Here is a 19,699-nt window from a genome sequence, read left to right on the forward strand (position 1 = left end):
AGACACTACAGAGACCAAGCTGTACCCTGAGTACCTTTGTAAGGTTGAATATCACTAGAGTGACCTGCAAAGCCATTTTAAGTTGTATGTGTATTCCGTATAATACTTGTCATTTGGGAAGGAGCAGGAGAAACATGGCTCCAAGGATATGACGAAGAGGATAAGATTGGGAGGTGGAACAACAGCAAGGGCACTAAATAATGCTTTATAAAAGGAAGGTTTGCTACAAATATGTTATCTGTTTGTCGTAATGCAGTACCACCACTTACAAGCTTGCTCTCGTGGACCGGCATTGGCCATACTAGTGTTGGCATGTTCTGGAAAAAAAAGTGGACACACACACACATTATTACACTGGCCTCTGCATTGAACCCTGACGTGCTTTCTTTCATTGATACATAAATATCATTTCCCTTTGGTGAGATGGGAATTGTATTCATTTTCACTGGTACCTCGGATAGTGTGAATGCTATTTTCACATGAACAGTAATCACTGCTTCAGAAATAGCTGGCACCTTCTAACTAATTAATACATCAGATTTTGCAAAGATATATTGCCAGACTTTCCTAGTGCAATTGCTTATATTTCATCCCTAGATCATGAACTGATAAATTAGTATCTTTCTTAACTGGACCCACTGAAGTTAACATCTTCTTTGATGTTTATTCTTTCAGACATTTATAGAGGTTTGAAATACAAAAGTAAGTGGTGAATATGTTTCTTTGTTTTTTAATTTAAATACAGTGCTGGGTAGAGGGTGATAAATGAATGTGCCTCATTGGTCAACCAACTTTTTGTGCAAGAGAGTAGTAAGAAAAATTAAATACCTTCACTTTGACCAGTATACACTGACTGAAAAGGTGATAAGAGCAAACCCAGCAGTCGTTTGTGGCACTGCTACCTCTGAAGAAATTCAGAATTTCTGAAAATTCCTGTATCCTTCCCTTCACCCTTCTTTGAGTGTTTTGTCCTTCCTCCCTTCTCTCCATTTTTCTTCCTTCCTTCTCTCCATCTTTCTTTTCCTTCTGCCTTCTTTGAAACCTTTCTGTACTTTTTTTCATCATTACTTCATTCTGTCTTTTTACATCAACCCATCCTTCCCTCCATGCATACTTGTTTTTATCCATCTATCCTCTCTTCAAGCCATCCTTGCATTTTTCTTTAGCCACCCAACCTTCCTTCTTACAATGCATTCATACATCCTTCCACCTTCTCCCCAACTGAGCATCCTTATGGCCTGCATCAATTCCCTTTCTTCTTTTCATTCATTGCTCGATTCATCCTTAGTTCCATCCATCTACTTGTGTATGCATGCATTTCTCAATCCATCCTTTTCAGATTATATCTTCTTTCTAATCATCCATCTCTGCATCCATCCCCTCTCCTTCCTTCTTTACACTACGCCTTCTCCTCCTCCTCATCCTTTTCTCAGTTCCTCACTCCCATCACCCCTCCCTTCTGTCCACTGCAAGAACTCATGTTTATGATTTTCTGTACAGATTCATAGGAACCATTAACACCAATGCTAACTTTTCGTCTTACACAGGACTTCCCTTTGGCACACAATCCCCACTCAAGCTGCCAAAGTGGGGGGATCATGACGCCCCTTTTTGTATGTCAATTATTATGTTAATCGTGCTGTAGTGCGCGTGGAAGCAGGAACGCGGTTTATCTAGGAAGACAGAAAGAACCTTCCTGGTAGGTGAGTGGTAGAGCATTGACCTGAGAGGAGACCTGCCACTGTAGCCCGAGAATTCAGGGAAGACTTTTAAATTAAATGAATATTGGTGCTTAACAATGTATATTGTAGACCCTTCAGCATGATCTACATAGTATGCAACCATAAGTTGAATAATTACTGAGTCGCGGTAGATTAGATGTTGTCATAGAGAGGTCAATTAGCTGGAATTACCCCCTTCAATATATTTTTGATTCCTAAGCAGCAGCAGTCTCCAAAAAGACACCTAGTGGATTATTACGGGAAAGAGTATAGGGCAATTTGAAGAAATATCTTTTGTCTCAATAAGCACATGTAATATGAAGCTTGGGACAGGGCGGGAGAGGAAAAGGCTTATAGTAGAATCTTTTTTAGACATTTAATTTGTCATGTTTAACAGTATTCAATGCACATTCCCTGTCGAGATACACCAGATCCTAGTAGCAAGGAAGCACCATTGTTATTGTGTTAACCCATTTTCACTTGGCTTCACCATTTGTTGAATTACATCTTGTGGCAAACAAGCCATACAATAACTATGCATTCAGCAGTGCTTGCTATGTGAATGATCAAGATTTCAACATGGACATATTGCAGCAGGCCACAGGAGCTTAAGACAGAGAGCCTCGACCCTTCAGTGGGCTCCCATTCTCTATGAAACCAATAAACATAATTGAGAAATGAAAGACTCCGGGGTCCCTCACCACATTCTGCTGGGTGGGGGCCTCATTATGTGTTCCAACAATTGCAGGCCACATTAACATTCAGAATATATAGTATCTCCCTCCATGCCCATAGTAATTCTGTACCCCTTCTTGGCAGAATGAACTTACATATCTCACCCCCACAGATTTTAAGGAAATGAACCCCACTATACATCTTGCAACTGAGCAGACCTGTGGAGCAATGGCTGGGCAATCCAAAGTACTTTCCATAAAGTTTGTAGGGCCCCTTTAGTTTCCTCTCTGCTACAGTTTTCATGGAGGAGGGACTGCCATGACATCGGTCGTAATATGTTTGGCAGGACCATGGCCGTCCCACCAACCATATTGTGACCTCCTGAGTATTGAAATACTGCCAGCTGCAGCGGGGCAATGGCGGTCCAACCACCCTAATTGTAATAGGGCAGTCAGAATATCATCATTGCCAGGCCCCCAGACTCATAATAGATCCCAAAGTGTTTAAAGGCTCACAAGATTATAATCTTGCGGCCAACAATGATCATATAGACTGATACACACATGAAAGTAAAAATATCAAAAGCACCTAACAAGGTGTACTAAATGTCACAAATGTATGATACTGTAAGTCAGATAAATAATCAAACCCAGAGGCTAGAACACTGTACCCCCAAACGAGGGTTCAATAGTCCTAACTCAGCACATACATATTTAGAAATCCTCTCATAGCATACAAAAAATTTCTCAACCTACAGTAGGGAACGTACCATGAAGGTATCAACTCTTGAGCTTCAGCCCTTCCGCAGAGTAAAGCAGACTGCAAGCAGTGGCATAACTAGGCTGGAAAATTAATCCTGCATTTCAGGGCCCGCGTGCTCGCAGATAAGACCGCCCCCGCTATGCCACTGGCTACAAGACCTGTATATCAGGTATAAATCAAAAACCAAACACAAATAAAAAGCTGAAAAACTGTCTAAGGAAGAGCTGAAGGAGAAAGGCATAACTTGTGGGCCAAGCAGTAACAGTAATCCAGAAAGCCATATATTATGGAATTTAGTGTAAAGAACACACTGTACTCTACTACTATAGTAACTGCTGACCAGAGTAAGGGTCAGGCAAAAACGTGGAAAGAATCGCAAGGTTAGTTAAAGAACCATAAACTCCTGCAGTAAGCAGAAACATCACACTGGTTGCAAGTAGAATACATACTGCAACGCAGTGATAAATAAACACTTCCGTCTACAGAGTAAGAAAGAAAGAAAGAAAGCAGAGCCTTCAAAGACATGTCTAGGTGTCTTTATCACATCGTGCAGCTCCAAATCATAACAAACTGAATCAACATGTACACCAAATGTACGAGTTACTTACCTTTGGTAAGGATGTATCTGGTAGAGATGATTCTAGCCGCAGATTCCTTAACATGGAATTATCCCCAGGTGTGAGACTAGATCCGAAATCACTGTACGCCGGGGGGACAGCACCACGTGACACCGCCCTGACGTCCACGCCCATGATGTCAGTGAGGATACATAAGTTCCACCCCGGCGCGCCTATGTCAGTTTTCTTCGGATAACTTTTCCACGCCACAACGTGGAGCCATCACAAACAAAACTGTGAGAATACTAGAACAGTGTGCGAAAAACCCTGCTAAACAGATGGGGAAGAAACAAATGGTGAGGAACAGCACCATCCAGAATAGAGCCAGGTACTGAGGCACCAAGATCTGGAGTGAAAGAACAGGGCACAGCTACTGCAAAGCAATCCTGCAAACAAATACAACAGCCTCCCCGGGCGCAGAAGCATGTGAAAAATACACAGCAGACCAAGAAGTCTGCAGCCACTGTCCAGAACAGAAAGGGACACCAAGGTCAGAACGGAGAGCAATGACCATTCAACCTCAGACAATACCAGCAGGGAGAAAGTCTCCCAAAAGCCAAGGTCGAGACCAGCCAAGGTACCCCAACCCCAAGGACTGCCAAAGACAGAAGTGCAAGCAACAAAGGGAAGAAGAGCACGAGCGAACCCCAAACTGGAGACCAGGGTGCAGGGGCACAGAAGTACCCCTAAAAGTCAAGAATGGAGCAACAACAAGGCGAGCATCCCCCTAAGGAGGGAGTAAGAAAAGACACTCGCAAAAGACAACCACCCGGAGGTAGGCGAGTGCAGAAAACCAAGAAGGGCCTTTGCAGAACGGGGAGGAAGGGCTGGTCGTGAAGGAATCTGCGGCTAGAATTGTCTCTACCAGATACATGGTTACCGTAGGTAAGTAACTCGTACATCTGATAGAGACTACTAGCCGCAGATTCCTTAACTTAGTATAGATACCCTAGCCATACTCAAGGGGAAGGAGGGTCTGCGAGACGACCTCCCCAGCTCATGCGAACACAAGTCCCCGACTGGGGACAAATCACCGGGAAATAGCCCAGTCCTCCCTAACAGGGGATGAGCCACAGGGACAGGGGAAAGAGCCCAAGCAGACTAGAACCTCAGTGTCACGGAGAACGCTGCCCCACAGAGAATGTGTCATAACGACAAGCGGCAGCCCAGCCCTCACCAAGCAGGAGAAGGCAGGGCAATACGAAAGGAGGCCAGCAGCCAATGTACCAGGAACCTCCACCAGAAGCCCCAGGTACAGGCAATATGAAAGGAGGTCAGCAGCCAATGTACCAGGGACCTCCACCGAAAACCCCAGGTACAGGCAATGCATGGGAGTTCTGAGGAAGAAGAGCATCCAGGAAACTCCAAGGAGAAAAGTAGAAATGAGGGCAAGGGCCCTCCACTGGGAACACACCCAGTGAAGAGGGTGGCCGAATCCATCACAGCTGGATGTCAACTTGCCAGACAGAACAGCACCTCAGTAAGAAGGCAGGTGGAAGAGTAAAACATAGCCCCAGAAGGCTCTCAAAAAACAAGAAGCAGGGGCGCCAGGCCTTACTCCAAGGCCCCCCGGCCATGGACCAGAAGAGCAGGCGGGCGCAGCTGGACGCCGATAGTGGCCACTAAATTAAACGTCCAGACCACAACGTCCAGGCGGGCACAGCTGGGTGTCGACAAGCAACCATCCGGAAAACAATAGGAGAAACAAGTAGGACGAACCAGGTCATCAACATAGGAAAATAACCCTTCTGGACACCAGACAGAGGACCAGGCCAAACGACAGACAGAGGGCAAAAACCGCCACAGCACAACGCTGCAGCTGCCCGAGAAAACACACCAGCGGCATACAGCAACACGAGGAAGGGTGAGGAACCCGCAAGGGGGAGTCCACACCTTCCGAGTGTAAGACAGGGCTATCCAATAGCTACAAATACCCCACGTAGGGTAGGACATGGCCCAAGAAGCATGGGAACCACTCCTAGGGAAGAAAATCCCGCCTCAACGAACACATTAGAAAATCTGTGACAGAAACCACATAAGGTTTATTAAGCAGCCAAAAAGAACACTCTTTGCCAAAAAGGGCTGAACCAGCAGCCAACTGAAGAGGTAGGCCAACCTAGGACCCCGAGGGCACAGCATCCCCCACAGAAAGTGTAATGTTCACCCCAACACCGGAATTCAGGAGCAGTGGGATAACACCTCCCACTAAGACCCGGAGGATTAACAAAACCACCTACTGAGGAGGAGGAGGAGGAAGAGGAGGAGGAGGACGGAGCCCCGCAAGAAGACACTGAATGGCGGAGTCCGCATGAGTGTTAAACCGAAGGACCCCATCAAAGGGTAGGTCAACCAAATGTTCACTAAAATTTTCCGGAAAAACAGCATCACATAGCCAGGCATGGCGACGGAGAGCCACAGAAGTGGCCATAGCACGTCCTAGAGCAACAGCAACATCCAAGGCCACATGAAAAATAAATGCGGCCAACTCCCTACCATCCAACACATGGCGCCGTAGGTCAGCTTGGGCACCCTCATAACAGACATGAGAAAGAAGGGACTCCACAGACTGGAAGTAGCCCTAGTCAACACATACAAACTGTTAAGCACCCGCAAGGCAGCGCTAGAAGAAGCGAAGACATTATGCCCTCATGAATCCAACCACTGGGCCTCCAGAGATGGAGGAAACAACACCACAGCCAAACAGAGAAAGGCATTCCGCAGAAGAAAGCCTTGAGTAGAAGGGTGGAAAGAAAGACAAACAGGGTCCTGCGGAGCAGGGCAGTGGTGATGCAGAAGTGCCTGAGGCAATTGTGGAGTGACGCTTCAAAGAGAAGGAACAACTCCCGCCCACCAGAGCCCTGGTGGAGAACTTCCAAAAGGTTGTCCGTAGGAAACGGAGTGACAGGTTCACCCATCCACAGAATACCAGCGGTTGTGGAAATGGCCCGAACAAAGGCAACACTAGCCTCCCTAGGGCGCCGAGGAGTAGAAAGTAACTCCTCCGTGGGTGACTGCTGCAGGCTCAGCCACCCGTCCCCATGTCCAGGGGAAAGCGGCCAGCCCCGGAATAGTGGGGGATCCACAGATGAATGGGGAACCTGAGGAGCCCCAGGAGGCGGAGAGGCCGGGGGAAAAGCCATCCGCGAGCGTCGGAAAGAAGGGTTTGAGCATTTAGGCCGCGGGGACGTTGAGGAGCCCTCCCTGGAAGATGCCGGTGAAAAGGCAAAAATACGGCGACCTGTCTCCAAGGAGGAACACACCAACAGATGGCCGACCTCTGGAGAAGAAGGGACCTCAGGGGATGAATCCACAACCCGGCGTGGCTCCATGGAGTCCGCCACCGGCGCCTGCTCGGCGTCGATCGGCGCTGGAGTGGACACTCGTGGCGCCGGTCCGACTCGTGCCACCACACGCTCTCCATGAGGATGGGGCGGGGTCAACGCCAGAACGACAAGGGGGCGGCGCCGTTCAGGCGCCGGCTCGGCCTCAGACGGGGCAGCCTCCCGCATCGAGGACCGAGGGGGCCTTTGGAAAGCACCCCAGGCCCCTGCCTCCACCGGCGACTCCACCGGAGTCTGGGAGGTAGGCTCCCGACTCCAACACAGCACCGTCTCAACCTCGGGAGAGGCAGCCACCTGCTCCGATGACTGAGGGGGACTCGGGGGCAAGCCTGGAGTCCCGGCGGTCTCCTGCGATGCCACAGGGAGCCCCGTATGGATTTGCGGTAAGGCAAGGATGCCAGGCGCCAAAGAGGGGAGCCCCGAAGGACTGCACCTCGACGACACCACCTTCCTACGACCGGGAGCCGAAAATTCTGGTGACTCCACGGAAGGCCACGCACTGGGCAAGGGATCTGCGGACGGCTCAGGAGCTGGAGGAAGGGCCAAAGAAGCCTGCAGCACCGCAGTGTGGGCTGTCATTTGGGCCCTAGTCGCCTCTGCACCAGGAAACAGTGAGTAGGAAGGCGACAGGAGGGGGCACATGTCCCGGGGGGAGCAGGCCCACCGCGAAAGGAGGACAAGGCCTCGGAGATATACTGAAGGACCTCACAGCCGGTGAGCCACACCCTTGGGGCCGCGGCACGCCAGGGTGGGTCTTATGTATCTTCGCTGACGTCACGGACGAGGACGACGTCAGGGCGGAGTCACGTGGTGCCATCCCCCCGGTGTGCAGGGATGCTGTGGCAAAACATTTTCCGGATTCAGACTCACGCCTGGGGATAATTCTACGTTAAGGAATCTGCAGCTAGTAGTCTCTATCAGATAAATGTACCCCATCAAATTACATATCTTTGAGGCTATTCTGTATGGGCTCTGAAAACCCAGATCGATGCAGCCAAACTTGTCTGCGCAGTGCAAATGACTGAGCCACAGGTCTACCCATGGAATCAGTGGTGTCCATGCCACATTTGATGGTGAATTTTTCTGCCTCTTGGCCATTACACACCATCTGTAGCAGTTAACTTCTTGCTTCCTCTGGGAGAAAGGGAAGCTTACTCTTCCGAGAATACATGTAGTATTCAAAGATCGTAATGTTGCACTAACCGAAGAGATCAGATTCATCCGACAACTTTACAGCCATCTGGACTCTGTGCTTGATGGCACCAGAGGGATGGTATTTGGGTCTGCAGAGGGTGTTGCTGCTTGCACAACCAGACCTTTTGTAGAGGGATGTTTTAAGAGACAACAATGGTCCCCAGGGGTGGGCCAATGCCTATGGTATATAGCTCTGTCTAAAGGCATTCCTGTTTTCAGCCTTGCCCAAGCCCCTAACAATATGTTGTGGAGAGACTCAATATTAGGAAGTACGGTCTCCACTCCTGTCTTACCCTGGTGTAAAACATCCACCAAAGAGTCTGTGGACAATTCCACTGAAGGGAGCTGGCAATCTAAGACAACATCTGCCCTCCGTGATACCACAGCATCAGAGGAACTCACCTCTGTTGCCATACCATGTGGAGAAAGCAAATCTGAAGCTGGGGAGGATGTGAAGGCCACTAGCCTCACCCAGGTCTGTCAGCCAATTTTCCTTCAAGGGAGGCTGGACAGTATTGTCAATTGGGTATTGAAACCTTTTTTCTCCCCTTTACCTGTCAAACTGCATTCCCATAGGAAGAGCAGAAACAGACTGTATAGGGGCAGATGGAAATTTGCTTTAAGAGGTCAGCTCCATCGGTGTCAGTGAGGTGATGTGTTGATGTGAAGTTGAGTACTTGGTGAGCCATCAATTTGAGCAGCTTAACTCATGGGCTGACCTGACTCCGATGCTGAAGGTGAAGACCTTGAAGGGCTGAGCAACGGCACTGTCTTGAATCCGATAACAGATTCAGAAGGCACAACTGGCACCAAGAGCAGACCCATCAGCGAGGATCGATTAGGGACACCTCCCACCTTGTTGGGGCTAGAAAACATGGCAGAGAGGTATTGAGGCCCAAAGACCTTAAGCAGGGAAATGTAATATTTCTGTATTGGGTTAGAGTCACCCCAGTCCCAGGATATTTAGGGAGGCGCAAGGTAGACTCCAAAGAATGCTCTACAACTGAAAGTTGGGAGACAGTGTCAGAAACAAACATAAGTTTTGACTGCTTCAGTGCCTCCCTTGACGTTGACCGAGATGGCCCCTCACCTGAACGGCTACTGGACCAGTCACTGCATTTCGGCGAGGACTGGCGATAACGCGTACCTCAGACAGTCTTGCCACCAGAGGTTTCATGCAACGCTATCTCAACGCCTTCGGCCAAAGATGCTGTCAGAAACCACACTCCTCCGTGTCATGGTGGTCTCCCAGGCACCGCAAACTGGACCTGTTACTGTCACAAGATCCACAGGATTTAAACCCAGAAGGCATTGCAAAAAGCACACTGTTTCTCACACAAAATGTGGAAATGGGGCACAAAGTGGGCCCCTAAGGTCTCCAAATCCATTTTGCAAGCACAGAAAAAAAGGAACTGATGTCAGAGAGTTGGGGAGGTGGATATAAGGATTCCGTCTGTATCACATCGCGTGATGACATAGATACAGAGTAGAGCGGTGCCCTCTTCCGATGCATGGACAGGCTGTGGAAAATGTTTCCAGATCCAGTCCAGCGCCTGGGGTAGAATTCTAAAGTAAGTATCTTTGGCTAGATGTTTCTACCAGATGACATATTTTCCTTTCCATATTAATGAGTCAGTTTCTGAGTCACTCTAACTTCCAAGAGCTGTACGGTAACACAAATATTTTCAATTTTTTAACCAGAGTCTTGCTAATCCCATCTCCACAAATATAAAAAGAATCCACGCAAAAATCAAAAATATCACCTATATTAATGAGAATTTTCATGTCAAGCCAATTTGAGACAAAATCAATTCATGGCATTAACCCAGAGTTTATTAACCATTTAGAGATTCACAGCAAAGTGGTCTTGGAATCCTGGATGAATACCAATCATGTATCATTGCAGATTCTTTATCCCACGTACTAATGAATAACTGTGTTTGTAAGCTGGGTTTTATATTAATATTCAGGCGTACCTTGGATAGTTTGGCTGTTATAATCTCCTGAGTGTCGGTTACGAGTTCAGTGACTACTGTTACCGTCTTCCTCACTGAAACATCCTTTTCAGATTCTTCAATAGTAATACCAGATGTTGGTTCTATGGGTTGTCCCGGTCTCTTGTCGGAATCTCCCTGTGTAATGGTTTCAATTTCAACCTTAAACGATTTGCAAACTGGTGTAGAAGTATCTTGTATAACTGAATCCTGTGATGTTAATTTCATCTCAGAAGATTCTTCTTCCTTCCAGAGAGACACCTGCAGTTTTAGCAAATTTAAAAGGTGTTACTGAACTAGAGTGCCTTTTTAGACTAGCATTAGTATTCCATATCATACAATCTGTTAAATTAATGTGAAAGAAAAACAAAATGGCTGTATAGTTGTACAAACAACACGTTACTTTTGTGCTAAGTGGAAGGATCACACTGATCATCAATCTTTCATTCGGCTATAGTATTTGGGAGATGAGGCACACTAGAAGCTATGGAGGAGAGCACAATCTTAGTAAAACCCAATGCTGAAATTTGGGCTCCCATGCTTCACCTTTAGAACAAGGTTTCTTGATCATTAGCAATGCCTGGTGAGGACCTCTAATGTCACTAATATGGCAAGAAAACCTAAATGTTATTAGGCAGGAAATACTATATTATAGGGTATTATAAGTGTAAGAAAGTGGCCTGATGGTTGACTGGGGTATGAGACCTGGTTAATCTTTAATATATACGACTTCTCATATGTTCTTTCCCCTTTACAGGCTGACAGACTGTGCCCTGGTAGCTATTTGCCATTCCTAATCGATCTCATTCTCTGGTTTGGAATTCCCTTTGGGCCCTACTGTCATTTCACTTTTCCTCTCCCCATGTACGTTCTTCTGACACCATTAAAAAGTGATTTGTGTAATCTTTGTCCCGATGATGACCTAACATAATACAGCGTGAAACGCCGACTGCACAATCCAGCAACCTAACGGCCTCTGGCATTTAACATGCTTCTGTAAAATTATTCTCTCCAGTATTCATGTGATGAACCATTTTGTAACATATGACAAGTCTTATGTTAAAGATTAATTCTGAAGAGGTGTAGCTAGTTGAGTGGAGTACAATTTTTCCAAAAAAGGGGGCCACCAAATTTCATATTTGTAGTGTAGGTGCTGGGACACGAGGTTTGGGTGGGAAAAGGACCTCATTGTGAGGCAGGAGGTTTTACATGTCGAAATCCTATCAACACAATCCAGCGAATTTATGGCCTAATTTAATAGTGTTCAATTTACCAACCTCAGAATGATGGAGGTCTGAGTCAGCCTTGCCTTAATTCAAACTCCTGATGTAAATATACCTAAATTACAGTAACAAGGATTTAATCTCTGAGCAAGGTTTGAATAAATAAAAAAAAAAAAGAATCCACCTATTAAGTTTTATCTACCTCAATTACACCGGCCATTCATATTGTAGCAAGGGGTAACAGTACGGAAGACTCCTGTATGTCATCCTTCACTTTAATCAGTAAAAACTGTCCCCGTGTAGGCCCATCTTGGAAAAAGATTATTTTTATTTTTAAATAATTCTGGGAGTGGGTTAAGTAATATAACTCATGTTGCAGCTTTTGTCTTGGCATGTGTCTCTCCTCTTACGCCCTGTAACTGCCATGGGAAAGCAGGCCCAGATCCAGAGATTTCCACATGCTCACCTTAGTGACTTCAGTGGAAAATTAGAAAAACAACTTATTTGCCCTTCTTTACTACGTGGGCGCCCTGTTTACACTTGCATCACCCAGCAGTTGACATAAGCATAGGTGCAGCCTCCCATAATACAGATAAGCTGGTATGTCAGACCCTCCGGTGTAGTCATTCAATCCTGCACCTTCTACCATATAATTCAGTTCAGTCCTTGCAGTAGAGGGATGCACCACAGCAGGCAGTGCCACTTAGAAGAGAGGAGTAAGAGCAACATTCCCAGGGTTTGACATGGCAGTACTCTGCAGCTGCCAATGGCAGCATGCACGGTGCATAGGCAGACTGGGTACAAGGGACCAATGAGGATACATTCTATTGAACTAAATACTCATGGGGTCCTTGTGGAAAGGGTAAAAGTGGGATAACAGTGGGTATGCAGTAGATGTGCATGCAGGGTGCTGAGATACTTTGAAAAGAGGAATGTTTAGTCTAGTTCTGCTTGAAGTCTAGGGGGTCTCCTTATTCCCTATTGGCGAAATATATTTACATATTTCATATTTCCCTATATCTACCCAGAACAGTAATTGTTGAAGTAGATAAATGATTAAGATCCCCTGGGAATTAAATATGTATGTAACATTTCTACCTTGACTTTGAGGTCCAAGAGTCTGTACACTATTTAAGGTAATGGGCTACAAATGTACATTTTAACAGAAAACAGTCATAATTCCCAGATGTGAGATTCAACTCAGCTAGGAAGCCATTATATCTACAAAACAGGATATGCTTTTCTATCATGTGCTCCACTTGAAGCAATGTTTCCAAGACACTTTGGGCCTGATTACGATGGTAGTGAAAATGCCACTGACATCCTGTCGGTGGTGGTTTCAACACCATCGTAAGTAGGTTTTACCCCCGCCATATTACAAAGCTGGGTGTGTCTTTGGCAGTTAGCAAGACCGACCGACACGGTTCCGACGGGCTCAAGGAGCCCTTCAGACCACCGGAGGGGAATCATATCCCTACAACGGTGGTGGTGCACATCGCTGTAGGGATTATGATGTCCCTTTCCTAGGTTTATCATTGTTTAGACACATTTGTTTATGTATGTTCACTGATACATCATGTTTAGCTTGGCATTTTAACATTATTAACTGTTATCACCTGGCTAAGTATGTCCGCTGTTTTCTTTTTGGATTCTTCAGGAGGTTGAACTTCAATGGGATGATCCAGTTGTTTACCCACATGTTCCTGCTGAATAGTTTCCATGTCCTTCTGATCCATTTCCTTAAACACTGTAGAAATATCTTTATCTAATTCAATCGTACTTGGAATCTTCTCTTTTATTTCTTCTTTCTTGCTGTCAGACTCCTGTAATTGTTTTCCAATAATGAAGTACATAAATAATCGTATCACACTATTTGGAATTTCATTTATTATACGATATATCAAAGTTGATAAATGAATACAAAGCATGGTCAATACAGTTGAGGGAAAGAACAACATGCTTTCTGATCTATACAAAACAGTATTACTTGGAAAAGCCAAATCTTATTGTGTCCAATTGTTTTACAGCCTGCTTGACATTCCCAGTGATAGCTTCAGATAAATAGCTGGAGAACTTACAGCAAATGGTAAATTGCTGTAATGGGGTACTCTTTGCCACAGATTTCTTAGGTGACCCTTGTGAACTCTGGACAGTTCCCTCAATTCCTACATAGAACCTCTCCCCAAAGTCCACATCCTCTGTGATGAGGTTTAGAATGTCTAATAGCCTTCAGCTTCAAGGTTTAGGGCCTTTTCAATCATATGTTACATCCCTGACCAGGAAGGCGACAGGCGGGGGCACATGTCCCGGGGGGAGCAGGCCCACCGCGAAAGGAGGACAAGGCCTCGGAGATATACTGAAGGACCTCACAGCCGGTGAACCACACCCTTGGGGCCGCGGCACGCCAGGGCTTGTCTTATGTATCTTCGCTGACGTCACGGACGAGGACGACGTCAGGGCGGAGTCACGTGGTACCATCCCCCCGGTGCGCAGGGATGCTGTGGCAAAACATTTTCCGGATTCAGACTCACGCCTGGGGATAATTCTACGTTAAGGAATCTGCAGCTAGTAGTCTCTATCAGATAAATGTACACCATCAAATTACATATCTTTGAGGCTATTCTGTATGGGCTCTGAAAACCCAGATCGATGCAGCCAAGCTTGTATGCGCAGTGCAAATGACTGAGCCACAGGTCTACCCATGGAATCAGTGGTGTCCATGCCACATTTGATGGTGAATTTTTCTGCCTCTTGGCCATTACACACCATCTGTAGCAGTTAACTTCTTGCTTCCTCTGGGAGAAAGGGAAGCTTACTCTTCCGAGAATACATGTAGTATTCAAAGATCGTAATGTTGCACTAACCGAAGAGATCAGATTCATCCGACAACTTTACAGCCATCTGGACTCTGTGCTTGATGGCACCAGAGGGAGGGTATTCGGGTCTGCAGAGGGTGTTGCTTCTTGCACAACCAGACCTTTTGTAGAGGGATGTTTTAAGAGACAACAATGGTCCCCAGGGGTGGGCCAATGCCTATGGTATATAGCTCTGGCTAACGGCATTCCTGTTTTCAGCCTTGCCCAAGCCCCTAACAATATGTTGTGGAGAGACTCAATATTAGGAAGTACGGTCTCCACTCCTGTCTTACCCTGGTGTAAAACATCCACCAAAGAGTCTGTGGACAATTCCACTGAAGGGAGCTGGCAATCTAAGACAACATCTGCCCTCCGTGATACCACAGCATCAGAGGAACTCACCTCTGTTGCCATACCATGTGGAGAAAGCAAATCTGAAGCTGGGGAGGATGTGAAGGCCACTAGCCTCACCCAGGTCTGTCAGCCAATTTTCCTTCAAGGGAGGCTGGACAGTATTGTCAATTGGGTATTGAAACCTTTTTTCTCCCCTTTACCTGTCAAACTGCATTCCCATAGGAAGAGCAGAAACAGACTGTATAGGGGCAGATGGAAATTTGCTTTAAGAGGTCAGCTCCATCGGTGTCAGTGAGGTGATGTGTTGATGTGAAGTTGAGTACTTGGTGAGCCATCAATTTGAGCAGCTTAACTCATAGGCTGACCTGACTCCGATGCTGAAGGTGAAGACCTTGAAGGGCTGAGCAACGGCACTGTCTTGAATCCGATAACAGATTCAGAAGGCACAACTGGCACCAAGAGCAGACCCATCAGCGAGGATCGATTAGGGACACCTCCCACCTTGTTGGGGCTAGAAAACATGGCAGAGAGGTATTGAGGCCCAAAGACCTTAAGCAGGGAAATGTAATATTTCTGTATTGGGTTAGAGTCACCCCAGTCCCAGGATATTTAGGGAGGCGCAAGGTAGACTCCAAAGAATGCTCTACAACTGAAAGTTGGGAGACAGTGTCAGAAACAAACATACGTTTTGACTCTTGGTGCTTCAGTGCCTCCCTTGACGTTGACCGAGATGGCCCCTCACCTGAACGGCTACTGGACCAGTCACTGCATTTCGGCGAGGTCTCCAAATCCATTTTGCAAGCACAGAAAAAAAGGAACTGATGTCAGCGAGTTGGGGAGGTGGATATAAGGATTCCGTCTGTATCACATCACGTGATGACATAGATACAGAGTAGAGCGGCGCCCTCTTCCGATGCATGGACAGGCTGTGGAAAATGTTTCCAGATCCAGTCTAGCGCCTGGGGTAGAATTCTAAAGTAAGTATCTTTGGCTAGATGTTTCTACCAGATGACATATTTTCCTTTCCATATTAATGAGTCAGTTTCTGAGTCACTCTAACTTCCAAGAGCTGTACGGTAACACAAATATTTTCAATTTTCTAACCAAAGTCTTGCTAATCCCATCTCCACAAATATAAAAAGAATCCACGCAAACATCAGAAATATCACCTATATTAATGAGAATTTTCATGTCAAGCCAATTTGAGACAAAATCAATTCATGGCATTAACCCAGAGTTTATTAACCATTTAGAGATTCACAGCAAAGTGGTTTTGGAATCCTGGATGAATACCAATCATGTATCATTGCAGATTCTTTATCCCACGTACTAATTAATAACTGTGTTTGTAAGCTGGGTTTTATATTAATATTCAGGCGTACCTTGGATAGTTTGGCTGTTATAATCTCCTGAGTGTCGGTTACGAGTTCAGTGACTACTGTTACCGTCTTCCTCACTGAAACATCCTTTTCAGATTCTTCAATAGTAATACCAGATGTTGTTTCTCTGGGTTGTCCAGGTCTCTTGTAGGAATCTCCCTGTGTAATGGTTTCAATTTCAACCTTAAACGATTTGCAAACTGGTGTAGAAGTATCTTCTTTAACTGAATCCTGTGATGTTAATTTCATCTTAGAAGATTCTTCTTCCTTCCAGAGAGACACCTGCAGTTTTAGCAAATTTAAAAGGTGTTACTGAACTAGAGTGCCTTTTTAGACTAGCATTAGTATTCCCTATCATACAATCTGTTAAATTAATGTGAAAGAAAAACAAAATGGCTGTATAGTTGTACAAACAACACGTTACTTTTGTGCTAAGTGGAAGGATCACACTGATCATCAATCTTTCATTCGGCTATAGTATTTGGGAGATGAGGCACACTAGAAGCTATGGAGGAGGGCACAATCTTAGTAAAACCCAATGCTGAAATTTGGGCTCCCATGCTTCACCTTTAGAACAAGGTTTCTTGATCATTAGCAATGCCTGGTGAGGACCTCTAATGTCACTAATATGGCAAGAAAACCTAAATGTTATTAGGCAGGAAATACTATATTATAGGGTATTAGAAGTGTAAGAAATTGGCCTGATGGTTGACTGGGGTATGAGACCTGGTTAATCTTTAATATATACGACTTCTCATATGTTCTTTCCCCTTTACAGGCTGACAGACTGTGCCCTGGTAGCTATTTGCCATTCCTAATCGATCTCATTCTCTGGTTTGGAATTCCCTTTGGGCCCTACTGTCATTTCACTTTTCCTCTCCCCATGTACGTTCTTCTGACACCATTAAAAAGTGATTTGTGTAATCTTTGTCCCGATGATGACCTAACGTAATACAGCGTGAAACGCCGACGGCACAATCCAGCAACCTAACGGCCTCTGGCATTTAACATGCTTCTGTAAAATTATTCTCTCCAGTATTCATGTGATGAACCATTTTGTAACATATGACAAGTCTTATGTTAAAGATTAATTCTGAAGAGGTGTAGCTAGTTGAGTGGAGTACAATTTTTCCAAAAAAGGGGGCCACCAAATTTCATATTTGCAGTGTAGGTGCTGGGACACGAGGTCTGGGTGGGAAAAGGACCTCATTGTGAGGCAGGAGGTTTTACATGTCGAAATCCTATCAACACAATCCAGCGAATTTATGGCCTAATTTAATAGTATTCAATTTACCAACCTCAGAATGATGGAGATCTGAGTCAGCCTTGCCTTAATTCAAACTCCTGATGTAAATATACCTGAATTACAGTAACAAGGATTTAATCTCTGAGCAAGGTTTGAATAAATAAAAAAAAAAAAGAATCCACCTATTAAGTTTTATCTACCTCAATTACACCGGCCATTCATATTGTAGCAAGGGGTAACAGTACGGAAGACTCCTGTATGTCATCCTTCACTTTAATCAGTAAAAACTGTCCCCGTGTAGGCCCATCTTGGAAAAAGATTATTTTTATTTTTAAATAATTCTGGGAGTGGGTTAAGTAATATAACTCATGTTGCAGCTTTTGTCTTGGCATGTGTCTCTCCTCTTATGCCCTGTAACTGCCATGGGAAAGCAGGCCCAGACCCAGAGGTTTCAACATGCTCACCTTGGTGACTTCAGTGGAAAATTAGAAAAACAACTTATTTGCCCTTCTTTACTACGTGGGCGCCCTGTTTACACTTGCATCACCCAGCAGTTGACATAAGCATAGGTGCAACCTCCCATAATACAGATAAGCTGGTATGTCAGACCCTCCGGTGTAGTCATTCAATCCTGCACCTTCTACCATATAATTCAGTTCAGTCCTTGCAGTAGAGGGATGCACCACAGCAGGCAGTGCCACTTAGAAGAGAGGAGTAAGAGCAACATTCCCAGGGTTTGACATGGCAGTACTCTGCAGCTGCCAATGGCAGCATGCACGGTGCATAGGCAGACTGGGTACAAGGGACCAATGAGGATACATTCTATTGAACTAAATACTCATGGGGTCCTTGTGGAAAGGGTAAAAGTGGGATAACAGTGGGTATGCAGTAGATGTGCATGCAGGGTGCTGAGATACTTTGAAAAGAGGAATGTTTAGTCTAGTTCTGCTTGAAGTCTAGGGGGTCTCCTTATTCCCTATTGGCGAAATATATTTACATATTTCATATTTCCCTATATCTACCCAGAACAGTAAGTGTTGAAGTAGTTAAATGATGTGATCCACTGGGGATTAAATATGTATGTAACATTTCTACCTTGACTTTGAGGTCCAAGAGTGTGTACACTATTTAAGGTAATGGGCTACAAATGTACATTTTAACAGAAAACAGTCATAATTCCCAGATGTGAGATTCAACTCAGCTAGGAAGCCATTATATCTACAAAACAGGATATGCTTTTCTATCATGTGCTCCACTTGAAGCAATGTTTCCAAGACACTTTGGGCCTGATTACGATGGTGGTTTCAACACCATCGTAAGCAGGTTTTACCCTCGCCATATTACAAAGCTGGGTGTGTCTTTGGCAGTTAGCAAGACCGACCGACACGGTACCGACGGGCTCAAGGAGCCCTTCAGACCGCCGGAGGGGAATCATATCCCTACAACGGTGGTGGTGCACATCGCTGTAGGGATTATGATGTCCCTTTCCTAGGTTTATCATTGTTTAGACACATTTGTTTATGTATGTTCACTGATACATCATGTTTAGCTTGGCATTTTAACATTATTAACTGTTATCACCTGGCTAAGTATGTCCGCTGTTTTCTTTTTGGATTCTTCAGGAGGTTGAACTTCAATGGGATGATCCAGTTGTTTACCCACATGTTCCTGCTGAATAGTTTCCATGTCCTTCTGATCCATTTCCTTAAACACTGTAGAAATATCTTTATCTAATTCAATCGTACTTGGAATCTTCTCTTTTATTTCTTCTTTCTTGCTGTCAGACTCCTGTAATTGTTTTCCAATAATGAAGTACATAAATAATCGTATCACACTATTTGGAATTTCATTTATTACACGATATATCAAAGTTGATAAATGAATACAAAGCATGGTCATTACAGTTGAGGGAAAGAACAACATGCTTTCTGATCTATACAAAACAGTATTACTTGGAAAAGCCAAATCTTATTGTGTCCAATTGTTTTACAGCCTGCTTGACATTCCCAGTGATAGCTTCAGATAAATAGCTGGAGAACTTACAGCAAATGGTAAATTGCTGCAATGGGGTACTCTTTGCCACAGATTTCTTAGGTGACCCTTGTGAACTCTGGACAGTTCCCTCAATTCCTACATAGAACCTCTCCCCAAAGTCCACATCCTCTGTGATGAGGTTTAGAATGTCTAATAGCCTTCAGCTTCAAGGTGTAGGACCTTTTCAATCATATGTTACATCCCTGACCACCAATACACTCATCTCCCAACTTGTAAAAATATACAGAATTTTTGTTAGAAAATCTACAGAGCTGTCGATAACTCAAAAAACAAAATAATGACC

The 19,699-nt window shown here is 45.1% G+C and overlaps 1 protein-coding gene across 1 annotated transcript in view; it reads right to left on the reverse strand.

The window, feature by feature from the left end:
* The window catches only part of SYNE2 (spectrin repeat containing nuclear envelope protein 2), a 1,843,566-nt gene that overhangs the window by 979,741 nt on the left and 844,126 nt on the right, over positions 1–19,699 (reverse strand). Inside the window, exons 65-68 of the mRNA XM_078660317.1 lie at positions 18,943–19,149; positions 16,119–16,397; positions 13,144–13,350; positions 10,287–10,565 (exon numbers count right to left, since the gene is read on the reverse strand). Of these exons, the coding sequence (XP_078516443.1) occupies positions 10,287–10,565; positions 13,144–13,350; positions 16,119–16,397; positions 18,943–19,149 (972 nt within the window). The remainder of the gene's footprint in view (positions 1–10,286; positions 10,566–13,143; positions 13,351–16,118; positions 16,398–18,942; positions 19,150–19,699) is intronic.

This window comes from Lissotriton helveticus, chromosome 9 (genome assembly GCF_964261635.1).
Source record: "Lissotriton helveticus chromosome 9, aLisHel1.1, whole genome shotgun sequence".
Classification (NCBI taxonomy): domain Eukaryota; kingdom Metazoa; phylum Chordata; class Amphibia; order Caudata; family Salamandridae; genus Lissotriton; species Lissotriton helveticus.